This window comes from Rhincodon typus, chromosome 18, assembly GCF_021869965.1.
Source record: "Rhincodon typus isolate 14 chromosome 18, sRhiTyp1.1, whole genome shotgun sequence".
Lineage (NCBI taxonomy): Eukaryota > Metazoa > Chordata > Chondrichthyes > Orectolobiformes > Rhincodontidae > Rhincodon > Rhincodon typus.
The window spans coordinates 39,291,835-39,314,996 of record NC_063349.1 but is presented as its reverse complement, the minus strand read 5'-3'; the positions used below and the strand labels follow the sequence as shown (position 1 = coordinate 39,314,996).

Below are 23,162 nucleotides of genomic sequence, written 5' to 3'. Positions count from 1 at the left end.
AAATTACCCATAATGTGGAGACGACAAATGCCTGCAGGTTTGTATTTAAATCTCATGATAGTCCTGTAGTACTGAATTGAACTACTTAGTTCAGAGTTCCATTTGCTAATCCAGATGTTTAACCATACAGAATCAAAGGTTCCCCAGTGACTCTGTACAGCACAACAATTAGGACAAAGAAGGATTCAATGTAATTCACACTTAACTGTGTTGATTTCAGTCAAATGACAATAGGAGCACAACAATTGACCTCAGCAGCCCTTGTTTCAAGAAGGGAAAGTCAGCACATGCTTATGCTTTTAATAAGGACTTGCGAATCCTTGCTATAAATTCACACATTGTTGTATGGTTAGGATTAGTTGTAATATTTTCAATTCAAAAGCCTGCTGAAAACTTGTAAATAAATAGTGGACACCCAGGTGAGGTACCAGATACTCACTGTCACCATATACCCAACAAGTGAATGCCTTCAGGAAATGATATCAGAGGAAACACTAGTGAGAACCATAAGGAATGAAATTTGTCCTTTTTCTAGTAAAATCTGATCATAATTCTCTATTGCAAAGGGTATTTTTTTCCTCATTCTTGCAAGATTCCCAGTTACCACCCAGAAGGCACTGGAGGAAACTAGTGACACAACATGAAACGAGTGGCACAATATAGATGGGAAAAAAGTAGCCCAACACAGACTCACGTCTTTAATTTCCCACAAAATGTGTTTGCGGTCTGAAAGCTGTCTCCTTTGCAGAGGCTGATTATGTCTCCATAAAAATGTAAAGGAACATTAAAAAACAATAAAGAATCACTCTGACAAACATATTAACATTTAACTACCCTGCAGCAAGCTTGTAACAAGATTTATTTAAAAGGGGTGTAATAGTAAAATACATTTTCAAAACAGATACATGAACAAAAAATAACTCATTAAAATACTGTTAGGGTGCACCAATCATAAAGTATAAAATGTACCTGCTGAAGTGAAGTCCAAACTCCTGACTGTAGTATTATTTCAGGACTCAGAGGAGGCAGTTGGTTGACAGGAGTATTCTGAAGTCTGACACGTTGCTTCACTGTCTTCAACTGGCTTTCTCTGCGAATTTTGGACCAAGGTGTACACATTTTCATCCAATTTAGTCTCTTCTGCTCAACATGGTGAGGTAGGATGAGTCCGGTGACTAAGAAACTCTCCTCGAAATTATGATCCGTATTTGAAGTTACTTTGTAAGCATCAATCTGATCTTCCTTATGTAAGCTGATACTACTTTTATTTAATACTGATTTTCCTTCATCTGATAGCCGACCGGGGTCCCTATCAATAACTGCACGTATACTGCCTTTTTGCAGAAAGCTACTGTCTTTAGGCATTGGGTTATTGCATTCTATTGCAAATGTACTCTCTGCAGTACTTTCCACTATTTCTTCAGCTGGAGGCTTCTCTTTGAGGTTTGTATCTGTAGCCATTGCAACTATACATTGGCTGACATCTTGACTGTCACTTACCAGAGTACTATCTTCCTCTATATTCTGAAGGAATTCTCTACTTTCAATCAGAGGAATACTCACAGTTTCTGAACTGTTATCATCATGTTTAGCTTCCTTATTCGTGTTGGAATTAAAACTTCTTTCTTCAACTAGCTGCGGCTTATGTTCCTTCTCAATTTCTTTGTTATCTGTCTGGTTTAACGCCATCTTTTTATTTTCTTTTTCTAAGAACTTGCTTTCCTCTTCCTTTTTATGTTCTATTTCTTTTTGCTTTTCTTCTTTTTTCTTTCTCTGCAGCTCTTTTCTTTTTTCATCTTCTCGCAATTTTTGGAGTTTCTCCAACTTTTGTTGTCTCTCCTTGTCTAATCTTTGTCGTTCCTGTTCCTTTTTCTTCTCATATTCAATCTGTCTTTTTTTCTGTTCTTCCCTTTGTAACTGTTCAACTTCCTTCTGCTTCCTTCCCTCCTCCTCTTCTCTCCGTTTCTGTTCTAATTTTCTTTTGATTTTTTCTTCAAATTCTCTTTTTTCTTGTGCCATCCTTAACTCCAGGTCTTTCTTTCTCTTCCTTTCATCCCGCCTTTCCTTCAGTATTGGTGTATACCTTTTTCTCACTAAATATGCCCGAAATCTTGCCTGAATTGTTGTTGATGCTCTGTTTCGAAGCTCTTTCAGTCGTATTTTCTCTTTATTTTGCTGTTCTTCAAAGACTCTTCGCACTTCATTCATCTTAATTTGCATTGCTTGCATTAATGCCTAGAAATTTAAGTCAAGCTCATGTTACTGTATGCCCAAAAATCATTTTACTCAGAATTGAAAACATAAAAATAGTTTCTTATTTTATCTTAAGATGCAATAAAAGGCTCCAGTGCAACATCAAGGTTTCATCAGCCAGCTCAGTTGGCTGGATAGGTGATTGACAATGCAGAGTGACACCAACTGTATGAATTTAATTCCCGCACCTTCTCCTTCTCAACCTCTCCCAACACCTGAGGTGTGGTGACCCTCAGGTTAAACACACCACCAGTCATTTCTTGCTCCAATGAGACAGCAGCCCTCTGGTAATATGGTGATATTACCATATAGTAATATATAAACCTAATTCTGAAATAATCAACATGTAAGTTTTTGTGGGACCAAAATTATGCAAATTAATATGATTACAATTAAACTAATTGATTCTCTCTTATTTTAACTTAGGTAAAACGTTTCCTTGGCATAGATCGCAAACATGTTTCTTCATCCAAAAGCATTTTGGTTCTGAGTGACCAGCCACCAGGGTACTGAATAGCTGGACAAAAGGCTTGATAGGTTGGATCTGGAAGTGCAACTGTAATTGATATTCCACATTTTCTTTTCGTACTGCAGCTGCGGTAGAGGTACAGAAATGTGAGTTAGATGTACGGTTCAAAATTGTGATGTTAAATGTGGATTTCTTGATGTGAGTTTTGTCATAAGTTATCACCAAAGATAATTTTGGAATTTAAACAAACATTAACCATATACATATGATTATTCATTGTATTCAAATTGGAATCACAAAATAAACTAAAACACATTTAAAGCAACCAAAGGAAAAAACAAAGTCACAAAAACATGACTTTGATCCCTCACCTCGTGTTCCTTCAACTCTCGTTCCCAAGCATCTTGTTCTTCTCTGATTTTCTTTTCCAGCTGAGCCTGTTGTTGCTGAACAAAGTGCATAACATAACAATCTACCGAAATGAAGTTGTGCAGTTTTACAGTTAGCTTTCTTATCAGAAAACCATCTAGTATTTTGCAATTTCTCACACGATCACAAAACAATCTTTCTTCAACCATGTTCAAGGATTTAGTCGAAAACTAAATAAACAAAATCTCCACTGTCATGCTGAGTAAAACCACATCCTATTCATAGCCTAAACATGGACTGTCTGTGCAGATACCTTTCTGGAACTGTGTTTTTCTTTGAAATGGTGGGCATTACCAAATGGCTAAGAAGCTACTGAAAGGCCAAGTGACTATTGAAATTTCCACAGAAGCTACTGAAGTCTCTGCAAGCTACTCATCAAACAATCAGAAACAGGGTGGGGAAGTCCAAGCCTAAATAAACATTGCTATGATCCCTGCTGATGATACTAGCGGACAAGTCAGATCTTTTCTGAAGAAGGGTCTAGGCCCGAAACGTCAGCTTTCCTGCTCCTCTGGTGCTGCTTGGCCTGCTGTGTTCATCCAGCTCTACACCTTGTTATCTCAGAAATCTCCAGCATCTGCAGTTCCTACTATCTCTCCCTAATGAATACCTGCTTGAAAGATCACAGGGTTTTTTTCTGTTTTGTTAGTTAATGTGGGTGGTTAGTCACTGAAACATAACCACACAAGGCTGCGGATTTTCTTTAACAACAGAATATGTTTATCATAAAGAAGAAAACACGCTATCTCAATATAGAATATTGTTGGCAACAGGAAAATCACACAGGAAAATAATTTTAACCAGTTTCCTTTACTACCTTTTACAAAGACTTAAATGCAGAGAATTTACACTCGTACCTCAAACCTTCATGGTTTCATTTAACTGGCTCCTGAAAATTCCATCCATCTTTTCAAAATCTGGTGACATGAACTTTTCCACAAATCTGAGAGTCTAAACATTCTCTATTCAGCAATTTGCAGATTTCCTAATCAACCACTCCTGGTTTGGAACCTTTACCAATTAAACCCTTCTGCTGAGGTGATTTGTTCCCTGAAAAACTCATTCTAAGAGGGAAACTAAACTTGCTTCTAAATGTAACCCTGGTATCTTCTGAACTAATTGAAAGAATATTTGGTCATCCTTGATCCTTCTGAACTGAAAGCGAAGCTATTGGCCTTAAATGTTTACCATTTTTGCTGTAAACGCAACAGTATAAAGATCTTTCTATGAATATGGGTCTGTGGTCACCCATTTGCTAACGAATTGCTGGATTTAGTCACGGCTTCAGAAGAACTCTTTGATCTTATTTTATCTTCAAACAAAAATGCTGAAGAGAAGGAATCAATATCTATCACCGTCCAATTTGAAATCAAAATTCATAAAATTATATTAATATGTACAAATCATACACCTATCATTTCAACGTATCAAGACATAACGTACCTTTGTGTTAGGAACCACTTTTTGTGGACTAATCCAAGACTCAAAAGACTCTGGATGAATGGACATCCAGACTCCTGGTCTCTGAAGTTGAAACACAACAGAGGGAGCTGCCTAAAAATCAATGAACCACAACTAGGTGGAAATGCCCATCATTTATCTCATATTGTAGAGCAAAGGCTTTAGACTTCCAACCATTCTAGGTGGACAACAACAGTGGATCAGGTGATCTAAAACTAACTGCAGATCACAAAACTTTTGGATCCCAAGAAACAAATAGAATTTGGTTAATCTATGATTACATTGGCAAGAAAGGTGGGAAAACAGCATGAGGTGGGCAGTGAGGAGCTTCTTAACATCAAGAGCAAAATGTTCCACTATCCAACCGAGTGTTGAACAACGAGATAAGATTCTCACCATTAGGGCAGCAAGGGGCCTATGTGCATCAATCAACATCTCATTATCAGTTAATCTTGCCTCATTTATACGCAGTTATCCATTCCCCACCATCGGATAGAAACTAAACAGCGACAATTCCCAACATGGGCCAATCTCATGGATTGGATCAGGATCCATCTCAGGGATCTTCACTTACTCTCTTAGTGCTCACTCTCATGCGCCTTTTTGGATACTCATTACCTTGCCTTGTTTTCTCGTGCTTTGTCACCTGAGCTGGATCTAAAACTTCACAATACTCTTCCTTGCCTTGCCGTTTAGTGCAGTTACAAAGCTTGTCACATTTGTCAGTAATCATCAGTGAAGGGGGTGAACATGTAGCTGTACCTTACCATGCAACAGCAATCTCACATCAGTATCACTTGCCAACAGCACACGCAACAAACACGCTGCATTTACAGCAAGCAAATGGTCATGTCTTGAAATCTAAAGGGAGCAGTCAGAGTAAAGTGAAAGGAGGCATCTTTCAGTCAAGGGTTCCTGGCACAGTAAGTTAAGTGTATCCTCCAATATCAGTCCAGGACCTGAGCACAGTCAGTCTGGGTATACAGGGCTGACCGCTGTTATTAGATATCCCCACAGTTATTAGACATCCCTACCTGTTATTAAACTTCTGAACTGACCTCTCATATTTCAAATCTAATGTTGATCTTGCATTTGTACACCTTCCTTGCGGCCGTAATTTTGTATTGCTCTGTTTAATCACGCTATGATCTTTGTGTCTTTGTATGTTATGATCTGTTTTTAATGTATGCAAATCAAAACTTTTCACTGTATTTAGATATAAGTGATAATAATAAATCAAATCAAATCAAATCAACAGTGCAAACTGGGAAATCAATCAAGAAGCTGCACAGAGATTAGTCTGGGGTTTGATCAGTCATCAGTTGGGGCTGTCTGTCTAAAATCGGTCAAGGGGGTTTAACCACAAAAGTCAAGTGGAAGTTATCAGGAGCCATTGCTGCAAAAGAGATGTTGGGGAATTCAGTTGAGGTTTGAAGGCACCATTTAGTGATGCAGAGTGTATAATCTTTGAGAAAATGGGCAACTCAATGTATAAAGAGGGCAGAGACAATACAGCATAGAAGGAAAAGGGGTAATGTGGGAGAGGGGAGCAGGTCAACATCACCCTGGCTTCAATGGGGGCAGGGCATGATGATATCTGCTATGTTGCTTCAATATACATGGGTTCGGGGATAAAATGGGGAGATGAACAGTTAGATAGATGGGTTGGGTGGGAACATGGAGAAGTTTAAAGCTGATAGGGTTAACAGGGAAGCGTACCAAGAGGGAATACTGTATGTACCTTTGGAGGTTCACTAAAAGTAATAGGTTGAGCATGAGATACACTGCATGATGCATCAATGTTGTTTCCTTCCATCATGATGCAAATAGTACGTGTGCGATGGAGTTGAAAATAGCTGACACCCCATCCACAGAGCGCAGGGTAAGTGTTCTTATGAGAGGAGGGGCTTCACTTTTGAGTGATGTGAGGCCCCACAGATACCTGTACAGTTCAGGTGAAAGTGTGAGCACTTAAATGCTATATTTGAACCTTCAGCATTAACTCATTGCGAGAATCACAAATCCTTGCCCAAAGCACTCTTGACCATATCATTCCACATCAAGAATCAATCCACAAAAATGGCTGTGAAACACAAACAATATTTTACGGCCTGGAAAGATTCAGTTTGATAGCCAAAATTGCAAGCACCTTTGAAGTTCCTGTACCCTGTACATGCTGTACGAGCTACTGAATTCACATCTTAACACAATCAAAACCTTTTGTAGCGCTCAGCTCCGTACCTTCAATTAAAGCTGCTGCTAGACAGACATTCTCTCACACAGCTGGTGATAAAAAGTGAACATATATTTCCAAATGTAAGAATGAATTTACAATGACGTGTCTGCCGTACTACATATGTGCCCTCAGAGGGGCTTACAAGTCAGATTCTTACAGTACAGAAGGGGCCCTTCGGCCCATTAATTCTGCATCAACAAAAAAAAATCAAACCCAACACCTATCTACACTAATCCCACTTTTCAACACCTGCCCAATAACTTTGAATGTTATGACATTTCAAGAACACATCCACATACTTTTTAAAGCTTTCAAGGAATTTTATAGTGAACAAACAGCCTTCTTAAGTTTTCTTAAGATAGCCTGTGAGACACTATTTCAGCAGGAATCCTGAGGAAGAACACATACACCCTGAGAAAGAAAATTATCAACAATCAGGAAATTTCTGGACCAAACAGACAAATTTCAATGAAGAGGTTCTCTCTGAGGCAGTGGGCTGTGAGATCGTGTTGAGCCCATTGACTCCAGAAGCAGACTGAAGGCAGAAATTGGCCAGAATGATGTGGAAAGTGGATCATGTTTCTGGCCCAGTATAAACAACCCCCTGGATGTCGTCTTGCTTGCATTGTTGCCAGTGTGTAGTTGAATATTTGTTGGCAGTCTGGTTAGTAAGATAACATGGGATCATTTGAAATAAGAACAGTAGACGATTTCAAAGTTAGAAACAGAATTAAATTTTTCCTGTGTAGATGAAAGGCAATTATTGCATATGACCTGCAGAGGAGGAGAGGTTGTGAGGGATGCTGTAGGTATAAAGTTGTCTCATATTTTGAAAGGATAATTCAAAGAAATCTGTGGATAACAGTGAATTCAAGGGTGATGATGATGAAGGATTCAGCCATGCTGATAACATTGACTGTTAAGCGTTGTTGTTGGCATTCTATCATTGGGGATGGGCATCCACTGGATGATGTGCAGCCCTAACCTTAAGGGACATTTGGACATTTGGACATTTATGTAGCAACGGCTCAAGGGTGACTTGTTGCAGGTTGTGTGCTGAGATCCTCAAAGTTATTTAGGTAAATCGACTATATTTTAAGATGCCTCTTCTGACAAAGCTATCTTGTGTGACGCTGTCAATGAGTACATTTGTCTGTCCCTCAGGATATCTTGCATTGTCACCAACACCCTTGGTAGCATCTCCATTGGTGTCAATGGCGTCATCTTCATCCTGTCAACCTCCTCCTCTGATATTCGCCTTTCACTGGCCTGTCTCCTCAATGTAAATGACCCTCCACACTGTGCCATATTGTGGAGCATGCAAATGACCATTATCCTCAACATTCTTCTAGGCGAGCACTGGACCACTTCTTCCAAGTTGTCAAGGCATCTGTACCACATCTTCAATGGGGTAATAGCCTGCTCAATGAAGGTCTTCATCTGCCAATCGCAGCAATATTGGGACTGGTTTTCCAGTGGTCTCCAGGGAGTAAGAACCACTTCCTTAACGAGTAGCCCTTGGAGTCAAAGAGTCATACAGAATAAAAACATGCACTTCAGCCCACCATGTCCATGCTGACCAACAAAAACCAAACCACATGAATCCCACCTTTATGTGGCCCATGACTACCATGCCCTGGCATTTTAAGTGCTCATCCAGATGCTTCTTAAATATTGCGAGAGTACTTGCCTCCACACCCTCTCAGGCAAAATGTTCCATACATCTACCACCTTCTATGTGAAAGAAAATTTTCTCAGGTCTGCTCTAAACTACTTGCTCCTCACCTTAACCGTATGCCCTCTGATCTTAGACATGTCTGCCATAGGGAAGAGATTCTCGCAATCTATGCCACTCATAATTTTGTATACCAATCTCAGATAACCTCTCAGCCTCCTCTGCTTCAAGGAAAACAAACTCTGTCTAACCAGTCTCTCCTCATAATAGACTTTTCATCCCAGGCAACATCTCGGTGAATTTCCACTGCATCCTCTTCATGACAATCACATCCTTCCGATAGTGAGGTGACCAGGACAGCACACAGTATTCCGTCCATGGCCTCACTAACATTTTATAAAGTTGTAACAAGACTCCTTTGCTTTTATATTCTATGCCACAGCTAATGAAGGCAAGCATCCCATGTGCCTTCTTCACCACCCTATTTGCCTATACTGACATTTTCAGAGATCTATGGACATGTACACCAAGGTCCCTTCATTTGTCAGTACTTCTTAGGAACGTCCCATGCATCGCATATATCTGAGCCTTATTAGACCGCCAATAATGCATCACCTCACACTTATTGGTATCAAATTTCATCTGCCATTGCTGTACCCATTTTACCAGTTGATCAATATCAGACAGCAGCCTGAGACCATCCTCACTATCAACAATACCCCCAATTTCATGTGTTATGGACCAGACCAGATACCCTCAACACATTTTAAGAAGGGAGCCTAGACCCTAATTGTTTGTTATTTTAAAGATAGATGTGAAGTGCCATGTTCCAGATGTGATGTGATTGGTCAAATGACTCGATGTTAAGCAAAACACAATTTATTTAAACACTGTAGTAAAAATACAAACAAAAGAAAGAGAAATTTAGAGTAACTTAACGATTGGAAAACTTAACTGAATAATACATACAGTACCTATTACTAATTAACTGTTCCAATATAGTAAAATCCCATAAATATACCCCTTGGCAAAAAAAGTACATTCCGATACAGATTCTCACATGCAGTTCTCCAATCTACGAGGAAAAAAACTTCAGGACAAAATTCAGAAAATGTAGCAACTAGGAGACATTCACTGAAGCTTCCAACTCTTTTGAGACTCAAAGGCTTCTGTTTAAAACTAAATCTAAAACCTTAAAAAAAAGCTAGAAAGCCTGGTCTATGGGAGCTGGCCACACCCAGGCTGCTTCCATTGTTCCACCTTAAAAAAAACACCCCAACACCTCAGCAATTGTTTACTTTCTTAGACACAGATGGGTACCTCTGCCTTACAACCTCTCTTCAAAAAAAACAGGACAAAATAACCTCTTAAAATGACAGCATTGTCACACGAGTCATCCGCAAACTTATTAATTATATCTTCTACATTCATATCCAAGTCGTTAATGTATATAACAAACAGCAAGGGTCCCAGCACCAATCCCTGTGGTACACCACTGGTCACAGGCTTCCAATACAAAAACAACCTTCAACCATCACCCTTTGCCTCTTATTTGTGAGATAATTTGGATCCAGCTTTCCAACTTGCCTTGGACCCCAATAGACAGGTGCCCACCTTATTTGTTATTCTCAATTCCATTGTTAGCTGCTGATAGTATTTCTATTTTCACCACAAGAGATTGAAAATAACATTAACTTACTTCAAACTTGACTCAACAAGTCAAGGAAAAGGTAAGATTGTCATAGTCTTACTGCACCATAGGGCTGCTCTCTCACTAGAGAGAGACAACTGCTGGTGGTTTAACCTGAGGGTCACCACACCTCAGTCAAGGAAAGATGTCAAGAAGGAGAGCTCTTCATGGTAACCTCAACCGGTGTGGGAACTGAACACACGCTGTTGACATCACTGCATATCGCCAACCAGCCATCCAGCCAAGTGAGCTAACCGAATGCATTTAACCAGTTGCTATCCAACTTGTTATGGGGATTCAGCCACTGACTACCAATAACCCCTGTCCATGTTGCCAAGTCCCGACTTCTGCTGAAAACAAAAATGCTGGAGATCATAGCAGGTCAGACAGTATCCATGGAGAGAAAGCAAGCTAACATTTCAAATCTGGATGACTCTTCATCAGATCTGAAGTGAAGTGTGGAGGGAGCAGCATTTATGCAATACGGAGATGGGGGTTGGGGGCGTGGTTGAAGCGCTGGGGGAGAAATGATTTTGATAGTTCAGATTAAGTGATCGGAATATGAGAATGGCACAACAATGCTGTGTCTAACTGCCAGACTGGATAAAACAGACAGTTCCACTGTGGGTGGGGAAGAGGAGAGAGAGTGTGACAGAGAATTTAACAAGCAAAGCTAAAAGTAAGGGAAAGAATGGCTTCACAATTTGAAGGTGTTGAACTCAATATCGAGCCCCGAAGGTTGTAAAGCGCCTAGTTTGGAGATGAGATGCACTCCAACGCAGCCCCTGCACTGCATAAATGGTGCCCCCTCTACACTTCACTTCAGCTCTGATGAAGAGTCATCTAGACTCGAAGCATTAGCTTTCTTTCTCTCCATGGCTGCTGCCTGACCTGCTGTTCAGATTCCAGCATCAGTAATTTGCTATTGCTTTATTGATCAGCAGCATTCAAGCATGACCATCAAATGCTCCTGGTCCCACCATTCTTTTTAAGCGCATTTCAGAACTAAAAAATGGGTTAGTGTTGCAGTTCATTCGCTAGGTACAAAGTTCACAGAAACACTTCTAACAGCTTGCCTAAGTGGCTGTTCCAGGCCAGGAAGTATAACTGCTTAAGCCTTTACTTTATAAGAGATAATCATGAACACAGATTCCAAATTACAACTATAATAAAACCTAAAAAAATCTTTGAAACTCCTGCTTGCTGTCTCTGCTTTCTCCCTTCACTTTCCACCTCCCCATTGTATGTCTGTTTTATGTTTATGTTTTAAGATTACTTGATATACAGTTAATACAATGGATTTTATCTTATCCTCTTTAAAAGAAAAATGTACATATTTAAAATGTACATATGAGGAATGTTTGAGGACTCTAGGTTTATACTGGATGGAATTTAGAAGGATGAGGGGGGATCTAATTGAAACTTACAGAATACTGAACAGCCTGAACAAAGTGGACGCTAGGAAGATGTTTCCATTAGCAGGACAGACTAGGACCCGAGGCAACAGCTTTAGAGTAAATGGAAGACCCTTTAGAACAGAGATGAGGAAAAATGTCTTCTGCCAGACAGTGGTGAATCTATGGAATTTATTGTCACAGAATGCTGTGGAAGTCAGGTCATTGAGTATATTTAAGACAGAAATAGATAGGTTCCTGAATGTCAATGGGATCAAAGATTATGGGAAGAAAGCAGGAGAATGGGGTTGAGAAACTTCTCAGCCATGAATGAATGGCGGAGCAGACTCAATGGGCTGAACAGCCTAATTTCTGCTCCTGTGTCTCATGGTCTTATGATCTATCTCATACTCTTTATTTAGTGGCTACCAGATTCCGCCATTTGGACCCATGTCCTCTGAATCACTGGAAGGTGGCTGCAAAAACCATTTTTCTTAGCCAGTTCTTTCTGCAAACTCTTGGGAGTGACAGGGTTATAATAAAGATAATTTGGGATGAACACTTCCAGCATTGTATAGAAGTACCTGCTATTAGCTCTCTTATCTGTAGCACTGGAATGTTACAACGAAACAAGAAAAACATTCAAAGTAGTAAATTTACTGCAATGCAGTACTGTCATCTCATTAAATTTAGTCCAACACTTACCTGCCTTTCCTGTGCCAGTTTCTCTAGTTTTTCTTCAAATTGTTGCTGTCTACTCTTGGCTCTTTCCTCTTCCTCCACTGCCAGCTCCTTCTCTCGTTTCTTCCATTCCATTAGCTCTGCCAGCTTTGTTTTCTGCAATGTTTCTTGTTCTATTTCCCATTGCTGCAGCGACAGCTGACAACGTTCCTCCACCTCTTCGCACTCACGAGCTATCGTCTCTTCATTATCTAAATCAAAATAAATGAGTACTTATCAGAATGTGGGTTTGTTTTCCTGCTCAATTTCACCACCTCCATTGCAGGGTAACAATAGAAGTTGAATTTGCAGCCGATATATTACAGGCAGGGGTCTCAATGGTAGGATAATCTGGTAGTTAAAAATTCATATTTCCACAATATAAATGGATAGATTCTGTTGATGAAGGCACTTAGTAAATCTGATCTTATGTTCTTACCAAGGTAATATTTATTTTTACAACAAATTGCAAATGCTAGAAAATTGTAATAAAAAAGAACAGAGATGCTAGAAAATCACACCAGGCTTGCCTGTCGTGCAAAAAGATGGGTCATCGTTTTAAGTTTAAATTCTCATCAGGTCTAGAAATTGATTGATAAATGAGTTCTTTTAATTGAACTTATTGTACAAATAGAAGGGGAGGGTGAAAAACAAAATAAGAAATATCAATAACATTCAAGAAGCTTGGCATCATCGTGGTCAAAGCAACTTACTTGGAGCAGCACCCCATCTGCCACCTTCAACATTCACTCCCTCCACCAACGAAGAATGATGGCAGTAGCATGTATTATATGAAAGATGTACTGCACCAACTCACGTTTGGCAGCAGCATTTAAACACCCCACTGTATTGAAGGACAAGAGCAGCAGACACATGCGAACAGCACGAAAGTGTAAATACTGGAACTCCCACTCTAAAAGCACCGGGCTGTAACGGTTCAAGAAGGCAGCCTACCCCATCTTCTCAAGGGCAGCAAGCGATGATCATCAAATGCTGGCTTTGCCAACAACATCCATATTGTGTAAATGAGTATTTATTTTGAAAATCCCTGGCACACAGAAATAAATGCAGCATACGAACAATATTTTTTTTTGAAAGGCTGTAAAATAATGAAAACGGGTGGGCAATAAAAGATCCTCATAGTGGAGCACTTGCCGAGCATACTTGTACTAGTGCTATCCAACAACTATGACAATTTTAAGCTTTCTTGCCCTTATCATCTGTCTTTTGTAATCGCATACAACCACCGCTCATAGTGTTATATATTATGCAGTGTATTTGGAGTTCCAGAAAACCTGTCTGATTTCTCACAATGAGATAATGCATTAGTTTAAAACACGAGAAGTTAATGTTAGAAATTAATTGAAAGGGCCAGCAAACATTGGTGAATGGGTCGGAGTGGAGATGGATGGCTGGGTCCTGTTTGGGGGTGGGTTTGTAAAGCTGGCTGTAGCCTGGTGTATATTGGTTACGCTATGGACTACCAGTCTCGAGGCTTAGTTGAATGATTCAATGATTCCTCAATTTGGGTAGTCAAGAAAGACAGCTGGTCAGACCCACTGGAAGAAAAGTGTGCAGTCAAAGAAGAAGCTTGGAACAAGATAGGCACAAACAAGCAGTAGAGGAAGGGCAGGCAGAGTCACGTTTCCAGCCAACTGCAAGCAGTTTCATGACAAAGCAGCAGGAAGGAGGAGGAGATATTACCCTGACCAAAGGGTGTACCATCTCCAAGAGGCAATCCTGGCAAAAGCTCCAAATTTCAAGAGGAATAATGATATACATGACAGAGGAAGGTCTTGTGCCTGTCGCACTGAAGGTTTCTGTGGCCTCAATTTCCAGGGGTCTGTCACATGCTTCTTCACCATCTCTCAATCAACAGCACACCAATGATCCAAACTTTTGTCCTTTCAGACTTGAATATTTTGGAATTCTGACTGCAGAGATTACAACTGTAAAAATACAGAATGTCTTAACGGACTTGGGATAATTGAATCCACTTACAGTGCTTCAAAGTATTTAGTATTTCCACATACTACTATTTGTGTATTAATAGAACACAATTTAGATATGACTTGCCGTCAAAGGTAATGATTCTGAAGGGGTTAATGCTCACATTACATTTGCTGACGCAGTGGCGGAGGTGCTTGTGACAGCAACGGGGGAGGGTGGGACGTGGGGTTTGGTGATGCGGGGTCGGGCATGGGGTTGCTGGGGTTATCTGTTTAAACAACAGGGTTTTTCAACTAAAACCTCTGACCTTGCTGAAAAAGTTTTTTTGGACAGGATTCTGACCTGCAAAGATCAGGCAAATAAGCTATTTCTTCTACAAAAAAGAATGCAAGATTTAAAGGGACCTCATGACTGTTGCGACTTGGTCGGAGTTTCATGGCAGCCATTGGTGCATTGCCCATCATGATCTCAAACCTTTGGCTGCCTGACCCACTGGGTGTCGCAACCAATAGTTTGGGAAGCCCTGACTTAAGTATTACATTAAAAGTATTACTTTAAAATTTACCTGACATTGGCTCATTCTCCACACTCTGATTGGCTGTCTCTACCTGAACACTGGGGCTCATATTCTGTTGAGGTTCTACATGAGTCTGTATCCTTTGTTCTTCTTCTTCTTCAATTTGGGCCAGTATCTAAAGAAACCAATGAAAAGTTGTATTTAGGTCCACTGATTTTGCTACGATAAATTAAAGTATAATACCAACATTCTGAAGTTTAAACCACTTAGCAGATTTCAAGCATATTATTACATTCTTCTTGCAGCATAATCTTAGGCACCCAAAAGAACAGACTTTGAGATCATTTCAACAACTGCATATTTCATTTGCATATTGTCCTTCACCATCCATTCACTTCGAATGCACATACTGCTGTCAAAATAGTGCAATACGGCAGGAACATCTTGCACCCCAAGTTAATCTCCATCTTATTTTCTCCAGAACAAACCATTTCCTTAAACCCATCTTCTCTGAACTTATTCCAACTTCACTGACAAAGACAAGTGAAAAGAGCTCTCGGATTTCTTCACCAAGATTGGGTCCAACTAATAGGTTGCTTCTACTGCTCCCTTGTCTGTTGCATGTACTTTTCATTGTCATTGCAGCATCTCACACCTAACTCACTGATATATGTCTTCATTTCCCAATATTACAGAGCCCTGGCCTTACAGCTTAATTATGCCAGTTATTCACAATGTTGCTTTCACCTTTCAAAGCCAATGTGGTTGTGAGCATCAATGAAACCCCCAAAAGCAACCCATATGCTCCAATGCACTATCTTCCCCCTTTATCTTCCCCTTAGGCAACACGGTGGCTCAGTGGTTAGCACTGCTGCCTTACAGCACCAGGGACCCAAGTTCAATTTCAGCCCTGGGCGACTGTGCGAAGTTTACACATTCTCCCTGTGTCTGTGTGGGTTTCCGCCAGGTGTTCTAATTTCATACCACAATTCAAAGATGTATGGGTTAAATAGATTTGCCATGCTAAAACGTTCCATACTGGCCAGGGATGTATCAGCTGGGTGTGTTAGCCATCGTAAATGTGGGGTTACGAGAATAGGGTAGGGTGTTGGGTGTGGGTGGGATGTTGTTCTGAGGGTCGGTGCAGACTCAATGGGCTGAATGGCCTCTTTCTGCACTGTAGGGATTCTATGATTTACGTGTTGAGTGTCCTCATTCACATTTATCATTCCCTCTGTATTACAGCATGATACCCCAGTCCCAACAATTCACTTCTCCAGCTTCCCTATTACTGATTAACTCCCGTGACTTTTATTGAGCAGACCCCAAACCTTACCTCTTCAAAGAGGTTGCCTGGTTATCTGAGGAAATCCACAAACAGACCTGTTCTGACCTCTTCTGCTTTGTACATGTCAGGTGCCACACTACAAGTTTGCCAATATTCACTTTAACTGGAAACGGTTGATCATTTAATTGGGTAGCCTGATTTATATGCGTACCTTGACACCCTAAACCTACTCCCACAAAAATGTCATGTTCAGGGTCAGGTCATGGAACTCTGGGTCTCATCCGCCACTTCCACTGCACAGAGCGCATCTGCTTCATAGCAAAAATTCAGGTAGTTGAGAGTATATCTAGTTCTTTTCATGCTTTGACCAGCGTAAATATTTAGCCTTCTTGTAACAGTGATCAAATAAAACAGAAATTACCCAATCATACAGTCATAGAGTCGTACAGCATGGAAACAGATTCTTTGGTCCAAGTCGTCCATGCCGACCATGTTTCCAAACTAAACTAGTCCCACTTGCTTGCATTTGGCCAATACTCCTCCAAATCTTTCCTATTCATGTACCCATCCAAATGTCTTTTAAACAGTTGTAACTGTACCTGCATCTACCACTTCCCCTGGTAGTTCACTCCGTACACAAACCACTCTCTGTGTAAAAAAAGCTGCCATTAATGTCCTTTTTAAAATTTTCTCCTCTCACCTTAAAACTATGCCGCCTATTTTGACCTCCTCCACCCAAGGGAAAAGACCCTTGCTATTCACCTTATCTATGCCCCTCATGATTTTATAAACCTCAACCTCCTAGGATCCAGTGATACAAATTCCAGCCCATCCAGCCTATTTTTATAACTCAAACCCTCCATTCCCAGAAACGCCCTGGTAAATTTTTTCTGAACCCTGTCCAATTTAATAATGTCCATCCTATAGCAGGGCAACCAGAACTGCACACAATACTCGAGGAGAGGCCTCACAAACGTCCTGCATAACTTCAACATGACGTCTCAATTCCTATACTCAAAGGACTGAGCAATGAAGGCAAGTGTGCTAAACACCTTCTTAACCACCCCATCCATCTTGACGCAAATTTCAAAGAATTATATATCTGAACCACTAGATCTCTCTGTTCTACCCACTACCATTAATTGTATAAGCCCTGTCCTTGTTTATTTCACCAAAATGCAATACCTCACATTTATCCAAATTAAACTCCAGCTGCCACTCCTCAGCCCATTGACCTAAATGATCAAGATCACTTTGCATGCAGCACTGTATGATTGACACATTCGCAGAGCAAACCCTGTATTATGAACAGAAAGTGGCATGGTGGCTCAGTGGTTAGCACCGCTGCCTCATAGTGCCAGGGACCTAGGTTCAATTCCAGCCTTGGGTAACTGTCTGTATGGAGTTTGCACATTCACGCAGCATTTGTGTAGGTTTCCTCTGGGTGCTCCGGTTTCCTCCCTCAGTCCAAAGATGTGCAGATTAGGTAGATTGGCCATGCTAAATTGTCCCTAGTGTACAGGATATGTAGGTTAGGTGGATTAGCCAGGGGAAAATGCAATGTTACGGGGATAGAGTAGAGAGGTGAGTCTGCAAGGGATACACTCTGGAGAGGTTGTGTGGACTTGTTGGGCTGAATGGTCTGTTTCCACATTGTAGGATCAATGAAAAAATATTCCAACTGTAGCAATCCATGCATGCAGTTATACAAGACCATATGTAATTCCAGAAATTGGAAAATGTAAGGAATTATCAAGTTTGGCAGGGTTGTGAATTGAACAGGACCAGATTGGTCACCCATTAAAAGTTCTGCCTGAAATCAGGTGGAGTATACAGGCAGCTGATCCTGCTACCACCTGGTTTAAATCCCTACCAAAGATTGAAACATCCCCAGCATCTGAGTGTCAAATTACTACAATTAATGACAAACTCCAGATCAGATCCATCTTTCACCGTAGTAAATACAATAAAGTTGAAAGTAATTTACTAGTCAAACTTAACAGAAGACCTTCACATCCTCATCTGAGGTAACTTTACCCCACATCTCTCGGCACAGAAGAACAGCAGTGATTGATATGTAATCTTCAAGTATAAATAAAATCAAAAGATACAATAATCATACTGTAGATCCCCTAGCAAACACAAAAGCAAGTTCATATTTGGAGATTTTTTAAAGTATGAAATTAAAAAATGGTATTACCCTCTCTTTCAGCTTCAAATGATCCTCCCCAAACTCAGCAGCTAATTCCATCAACATTTCTGTTTCAGGATAACTGCGTTCAGGATAAACAGCATCTGCAAAACCAAAATATCTCTAAGAACATACTGTCTGATTGACATATCAGGTCTTCCTGAAGAGATGACATGAGGTTCTCAACAAGTCTCCAGATGACAATAGATTTGAGGCATTGAAAGAGCCGAAACAGTATGCTTTATTAACAATAATATGTTGTAGACAATTAATGCAAGTTAAATTCAAATGTCTCTATTGCAGTCTTGTAGCATTGATAGACTGGTATTTCACTCAAAGGTTAAAGGGCTATATTAAATATTAACTTTGATTTCATTAAACACACCTATATATCACACAGCTTTTGCCAATTTTGACCAAATCTCAAATGCACAGTCATCTCAATGGTAAGACTTGTATATATGTTGGCACTCATCGTACATTGATGACTTTGCTGGCTCAGGCACATGCACATCATGGAAAACTGATACATTTGGCAAAGTAGCCAGAGCCAGATGACCATTAAAATCCCCAGAGTTCCATTTCAAGCATGATATGAAATGTTAAGCATCAATTGTTATACCTGAGGCAATAAAAGAAAGTACATTACTAACCATCATGATCAGTGATTGCAACGATTTAGCAAGAGGCAGAAATTCAAAAAAACAAGAACTCACAGAAACTCCTGACAACCACTTCATATATGGCATTAGAATTTTCCTCTCACAAAATGGTCTCTTCATTCATTAACCTAAGGACACAATATGAAGCTATCCCATCTACAATCATCAATGATTTGGTGCATGTCCATCATCTTACTCAGGTAGTTAATGTAGTTAAATGATGCTGTTGTGATCAGGCTTTAATACATGAAACAATAAATAAAGAAAGGCTTCTGGTACCAAATGGCAGAATCAGTTGAATTTGGAATATTCATAAACTCATAATCCTTACATACAAGAATTTCCATTTGGAGTCTATGAAAAGACAGGAATCTAGCATTATCTTCCCAGCCTCGTAGCAATTAAAGGATAACACAATACACTTAAAAGAAAAAGATGAAATGACAATGAGTAAAATTAATGATAAACAATAAACTTCAAATTAATTCCCGCACAGTTTCAACCAAATTTGACAAATAAAACATGTACTTGTAGAAAGGGAAAAATTCTTACAAGCTATTCATTTCTTCCTACAGTGTCAGCCAGAGTTTCTGGATTACACAAAATTCAGCTCCTTCATTAAACTACTGCTGAATGTGCCCAATTAATTAAAAGCGATTCCACTGTTTTATAAATGGAACCATAGAATTGCATCATGTTGTAAAATGTTTCTTCTGTTAAGAAAACAAAACCTGGGAGTGTGAAAGAAGCACAGACGTCTTTCCTTATATTTTTTAATTCAAATGTATTAATCCTTCCTCCAATCAATAAATGCAATTTCATGCATCTTCAAATGAAATTAAACAAAATATTTTTTAACCCATGTTCTTATTTAGAAAGTTGCCATTTGTCAAACCCTAAAAGTAGCAATTGCACTGTTATTGCAAATAAAGTTTTTTTTTATATTTCTCAAGAACTTTTCCAATACAGTTACGGCCTTTTCAAACTGATAAAGCATGGGATGGGTTTTGGCAGTTTTACATCAATTTACTTACACTCAGGTTGCTCCAGGTCCTGGAGAATCAGCTTTTCAACATTTTCAGTTCTTTGTTTAATATGCTCCAGGTAGTAAAGGACAGATTTGGGTAATTCATCTGAGGCCTAAAACAAAAGTTCAGTTATCAAATTTACTTAAATTACATTAATCTAAAATATTTAAATAGTCAGCAGCATGGGCAGCACGGTAGCTCAGTGGTTAGCCCTGCTGCCTCACAGTGCCACCTGGGTTTGTTTCCAGCCTTGGACATCTGTCTGTGTGGAGTTTGCACATTCTCCCCGTGTCTGAGTGGGTTTCCTCCTGGTGCTCCGGTCTCCTCCCACAATCCAAAGATGTGCAGGGTAAGTGGATTTGCCATGCTAAATTGCCCGTAGTGCCCAGGAATGTTTAGGTTAGGTGGCTTAGACATAGGAAATCAGGGATAGGGGAATGGGTCTGGGTGGGATGCTCTTCGGAGGGGCGGTGAGGACTTGTTGGGCTGAATGGCCTGTTTCCACGCTGTAGGGATTCCTTGATTCATAATCCAATGCAACATGACTCTCCAATTTTATTTATTTATTTATTTTTTAAAACTATGTTGATTTGTATCATCAAATACAACCATAAAAGAGAAATAATAGCAGATGGGAATTATTAACTGGATACTTCAGTTCTGTACAAATCAACAGCTATTAACTTTACTGATTTATCTGTTTAGAATGAAGTTAAACAGGCACATATTTTTGATCCCATTCCTTTTTTTTTCAGTTGTTGAGTTTCCTCAAATTTTCCATTTCTGAAAATTTAGTCAGCTACCCTATTTCCAATCCACTTTATTGCAATTTGAATCAATTACAAAAAAATGCAGTACAGATGTGATCTCCTTTCAGTCAGCCTACAAGTGAAATTTAGCAATTCACTGAATCAAAAGGATGAATCTGCTTCCTTATTCTAAGAAGATGCCCAGCATTAAGCGGTATCCTTTTTGATGTTCACCTTTGATGAGAACAAGTTTCTTTTTTAAACTGCTTGATTGTGATCAATTGACTGAATTTCTTTTGCAAACGACCACTATAGGAATGGCTCAACTACTTGCTCTCAAATTTTATTTAATGGGGGTGAATTTAGCTTTGCACAATGTTTTAAACTGCAGTCTGTTGGTTTGGCAACATGTTAAACAGCTCCCATGATTTTCATTTCAATTGAGATTAATGGAGTCAAAATTACTCCTAACTGTTTATGACCTTTTGAAATGTGATTTCAGTTATTCCCATATAATGTCTCATTAGAATTACATCAGTAAATCTGTCACAAATAAACAGAAGATAAAATTAACATTTCTTTAAACTAAGACATTGTAAGCAAGCCTACTATGCAAAGAAAATACATATTTCTGACTGAAATCATTCAGTTTTTCACAGAATTTATTGGCATATTATGCAAAAACTATTCATTTATCCTGTGCACTCACATTTTAATGCCTTCTTTGGCAAAGCACATTTAGATTTGCAAAAAACTGCAAACTCATCATTCTCCTTGTTTTATAATAGATATACTAAATACATACTTTGCAAATAATGGAATGTATTCTCATTATAGATAACATGATGCAAAAAGCAAAATGTGACACCGTACATTACAAAGCGGGTTGAAAGTTAATGATTTAACATTTAAATATAAGTTTGTCACAAATTTAAGCTCACATAATCTGATTCAACAAGAATCTCTTCTTCAGGTTGTTCCTCCAGTTCATCTACTTCTGATGGGGAAATGTTGATTTGTCTTAATTCAGCTTCAACTGCTTCTTCAATCAGTTTGTCTTCATCCATTATTTCCTATTTAAAGAAAATAGAGTATTTGAACATTAACTATCTGTTGGTAATAAATGTGAACTGGCAGTTACAGCAAACAAAAGTGACTATCTGGTACAAGACCATTGTTCACTAACAGTGTCACATAACACCATAGCAACACAGAGAGTGAGGAACAGGGATGGGTGTACAGAAGCAGATGGTGAAATAGCAAAGATAATAAGGAGGTCTGACAATAATCTGATTGTAGTGCAGGATTGGGATAGGGTGGCATGCTACGTACCAGGTATTGCACCATTGCTTTGTAACTTCAAAAAAGATCTCCATAAACAGTTCAGTATTTTCTGAATGGTATTTGACACTCATCTATATGTGGGTACATCTCTCCTAAATATTTTATTCAATGTGGTAACAGTGACAATACCACAATAACCTCCTCTAGAAGTTATGGGAAGGTGACAGTGGGCCTTTTTCATGAACTCCTCCTGGAGTTATGCATAGCAGTCAGAATGATATTAGGTAGATAACATTAGATCCAAACCAGCAACAATTAACTTAATTCTCTAACTCTACATCTCTCTCTTTAGTTCTGGTTTCTTTCTGCTTTCACGTCTTGGTGTCTATCCCTCTCTGGTGTTTTCTTCCTCTTAGTTGTCATGTATTAGCTTACATTTTACATCAAAAACACAACTTATTCTGATTAGACATGTCTTAAATGTAACAAAATATTCCAGGGCACTTCACAAGAACTTTAAAACAAAACAGAATAAGATGTTGAGATACAGAAGATATTTGGGCAGATGGCGAGAAGCTTTGTCAAGGAGATATGTTTTGCAGAATATTGTAAAAGAAGGAAAATAAATGAAAGGATTTAGGAAAGAAAGTCAAAAGCTTATGAAGCAGCTGATGGCCAATCAAAATGGAGCAATTAAAACTGGGATGCTTAAGAGGCTGGAATTAAAGCAACACAGATATCTCAGAGGGTTATGGGAGCTTACATAGGTAGGGAGGGATCAAGGTGTAAAAGATGCGAAAACATGGATAGGCATTTGAAAACTGAGGCAGCGTTTAACCAGGACCCAGGTAAATCAGCAAGCAGACAGGTGAATGTGAACAGCACATGGTACAATGCAAGACAACAACAAGAGAAACTGGAATATAGGATGCTAACCAAGAGTTTGTTATTATTAAGTCTAGAAGTAAAAAAGGAATGGGTGAGAGTTTCAAGTGGCGGAAGAGATAAGTGACGTTATGGACATGGAAATAGGTGGTCTTAGTGATCACACAGATATGTAGGTATGTGGTTGAAGGCTCACCTCATGCTCAAATATGGCAGCAAGTCTGTATTGCAGTGAGGTGCAGGGCTGGATGAACACAGCAGGCCAAGCAGCATCATAGGAG

The 23,162-nt window shown here is 39.4% G+C and overlaps 1 protein-coding gene across 1 annotated transcript in view; it reads right to left on the bottom strand.

Annotated features, from left to right (window-relative positions):
* The window catches only part of lrriq1 (leucine-rich repeats and IQ motif containing 1), a 197,777-nt gene that overhangs the window by 170,045 nt on the left and 4,570 nt on the right, over window positions 1–23,162 (bottom strand). Inside the window, exons 2-8 of the mRNA XM_048607661.1 lie at window positions 21,654–21,785; window positions 19,970–20,075; window positions 18,283–18,377; window positions 14,843–14,969; window positions 12,313–12,539; window positions 3,094–3,168; window positions 970–2,235 (exon numbers count right to left, since the gene is read on the bottom strand). Of these exons, the coding sequence (XP_048463618.1) occupies window positions 970–2,235; window positions 3,094–3,168; window positions 12,313–12,539; window positions 14,843–14,969; window positions 18,283–18,377; window positions 19,970–20,075; window positions 21,654–21,785 (2,028 nt within the window). The remainder of the gene's footprint in view (window positions 1–969; window positions 2,236–3,093; window positions 3,169–12,312; window positions 12,540–14,842; window positions 14,970–18,282; window positions 18,378–19,969; window positions 20,076–21,653; window positions 21,786–23,162) is intronic.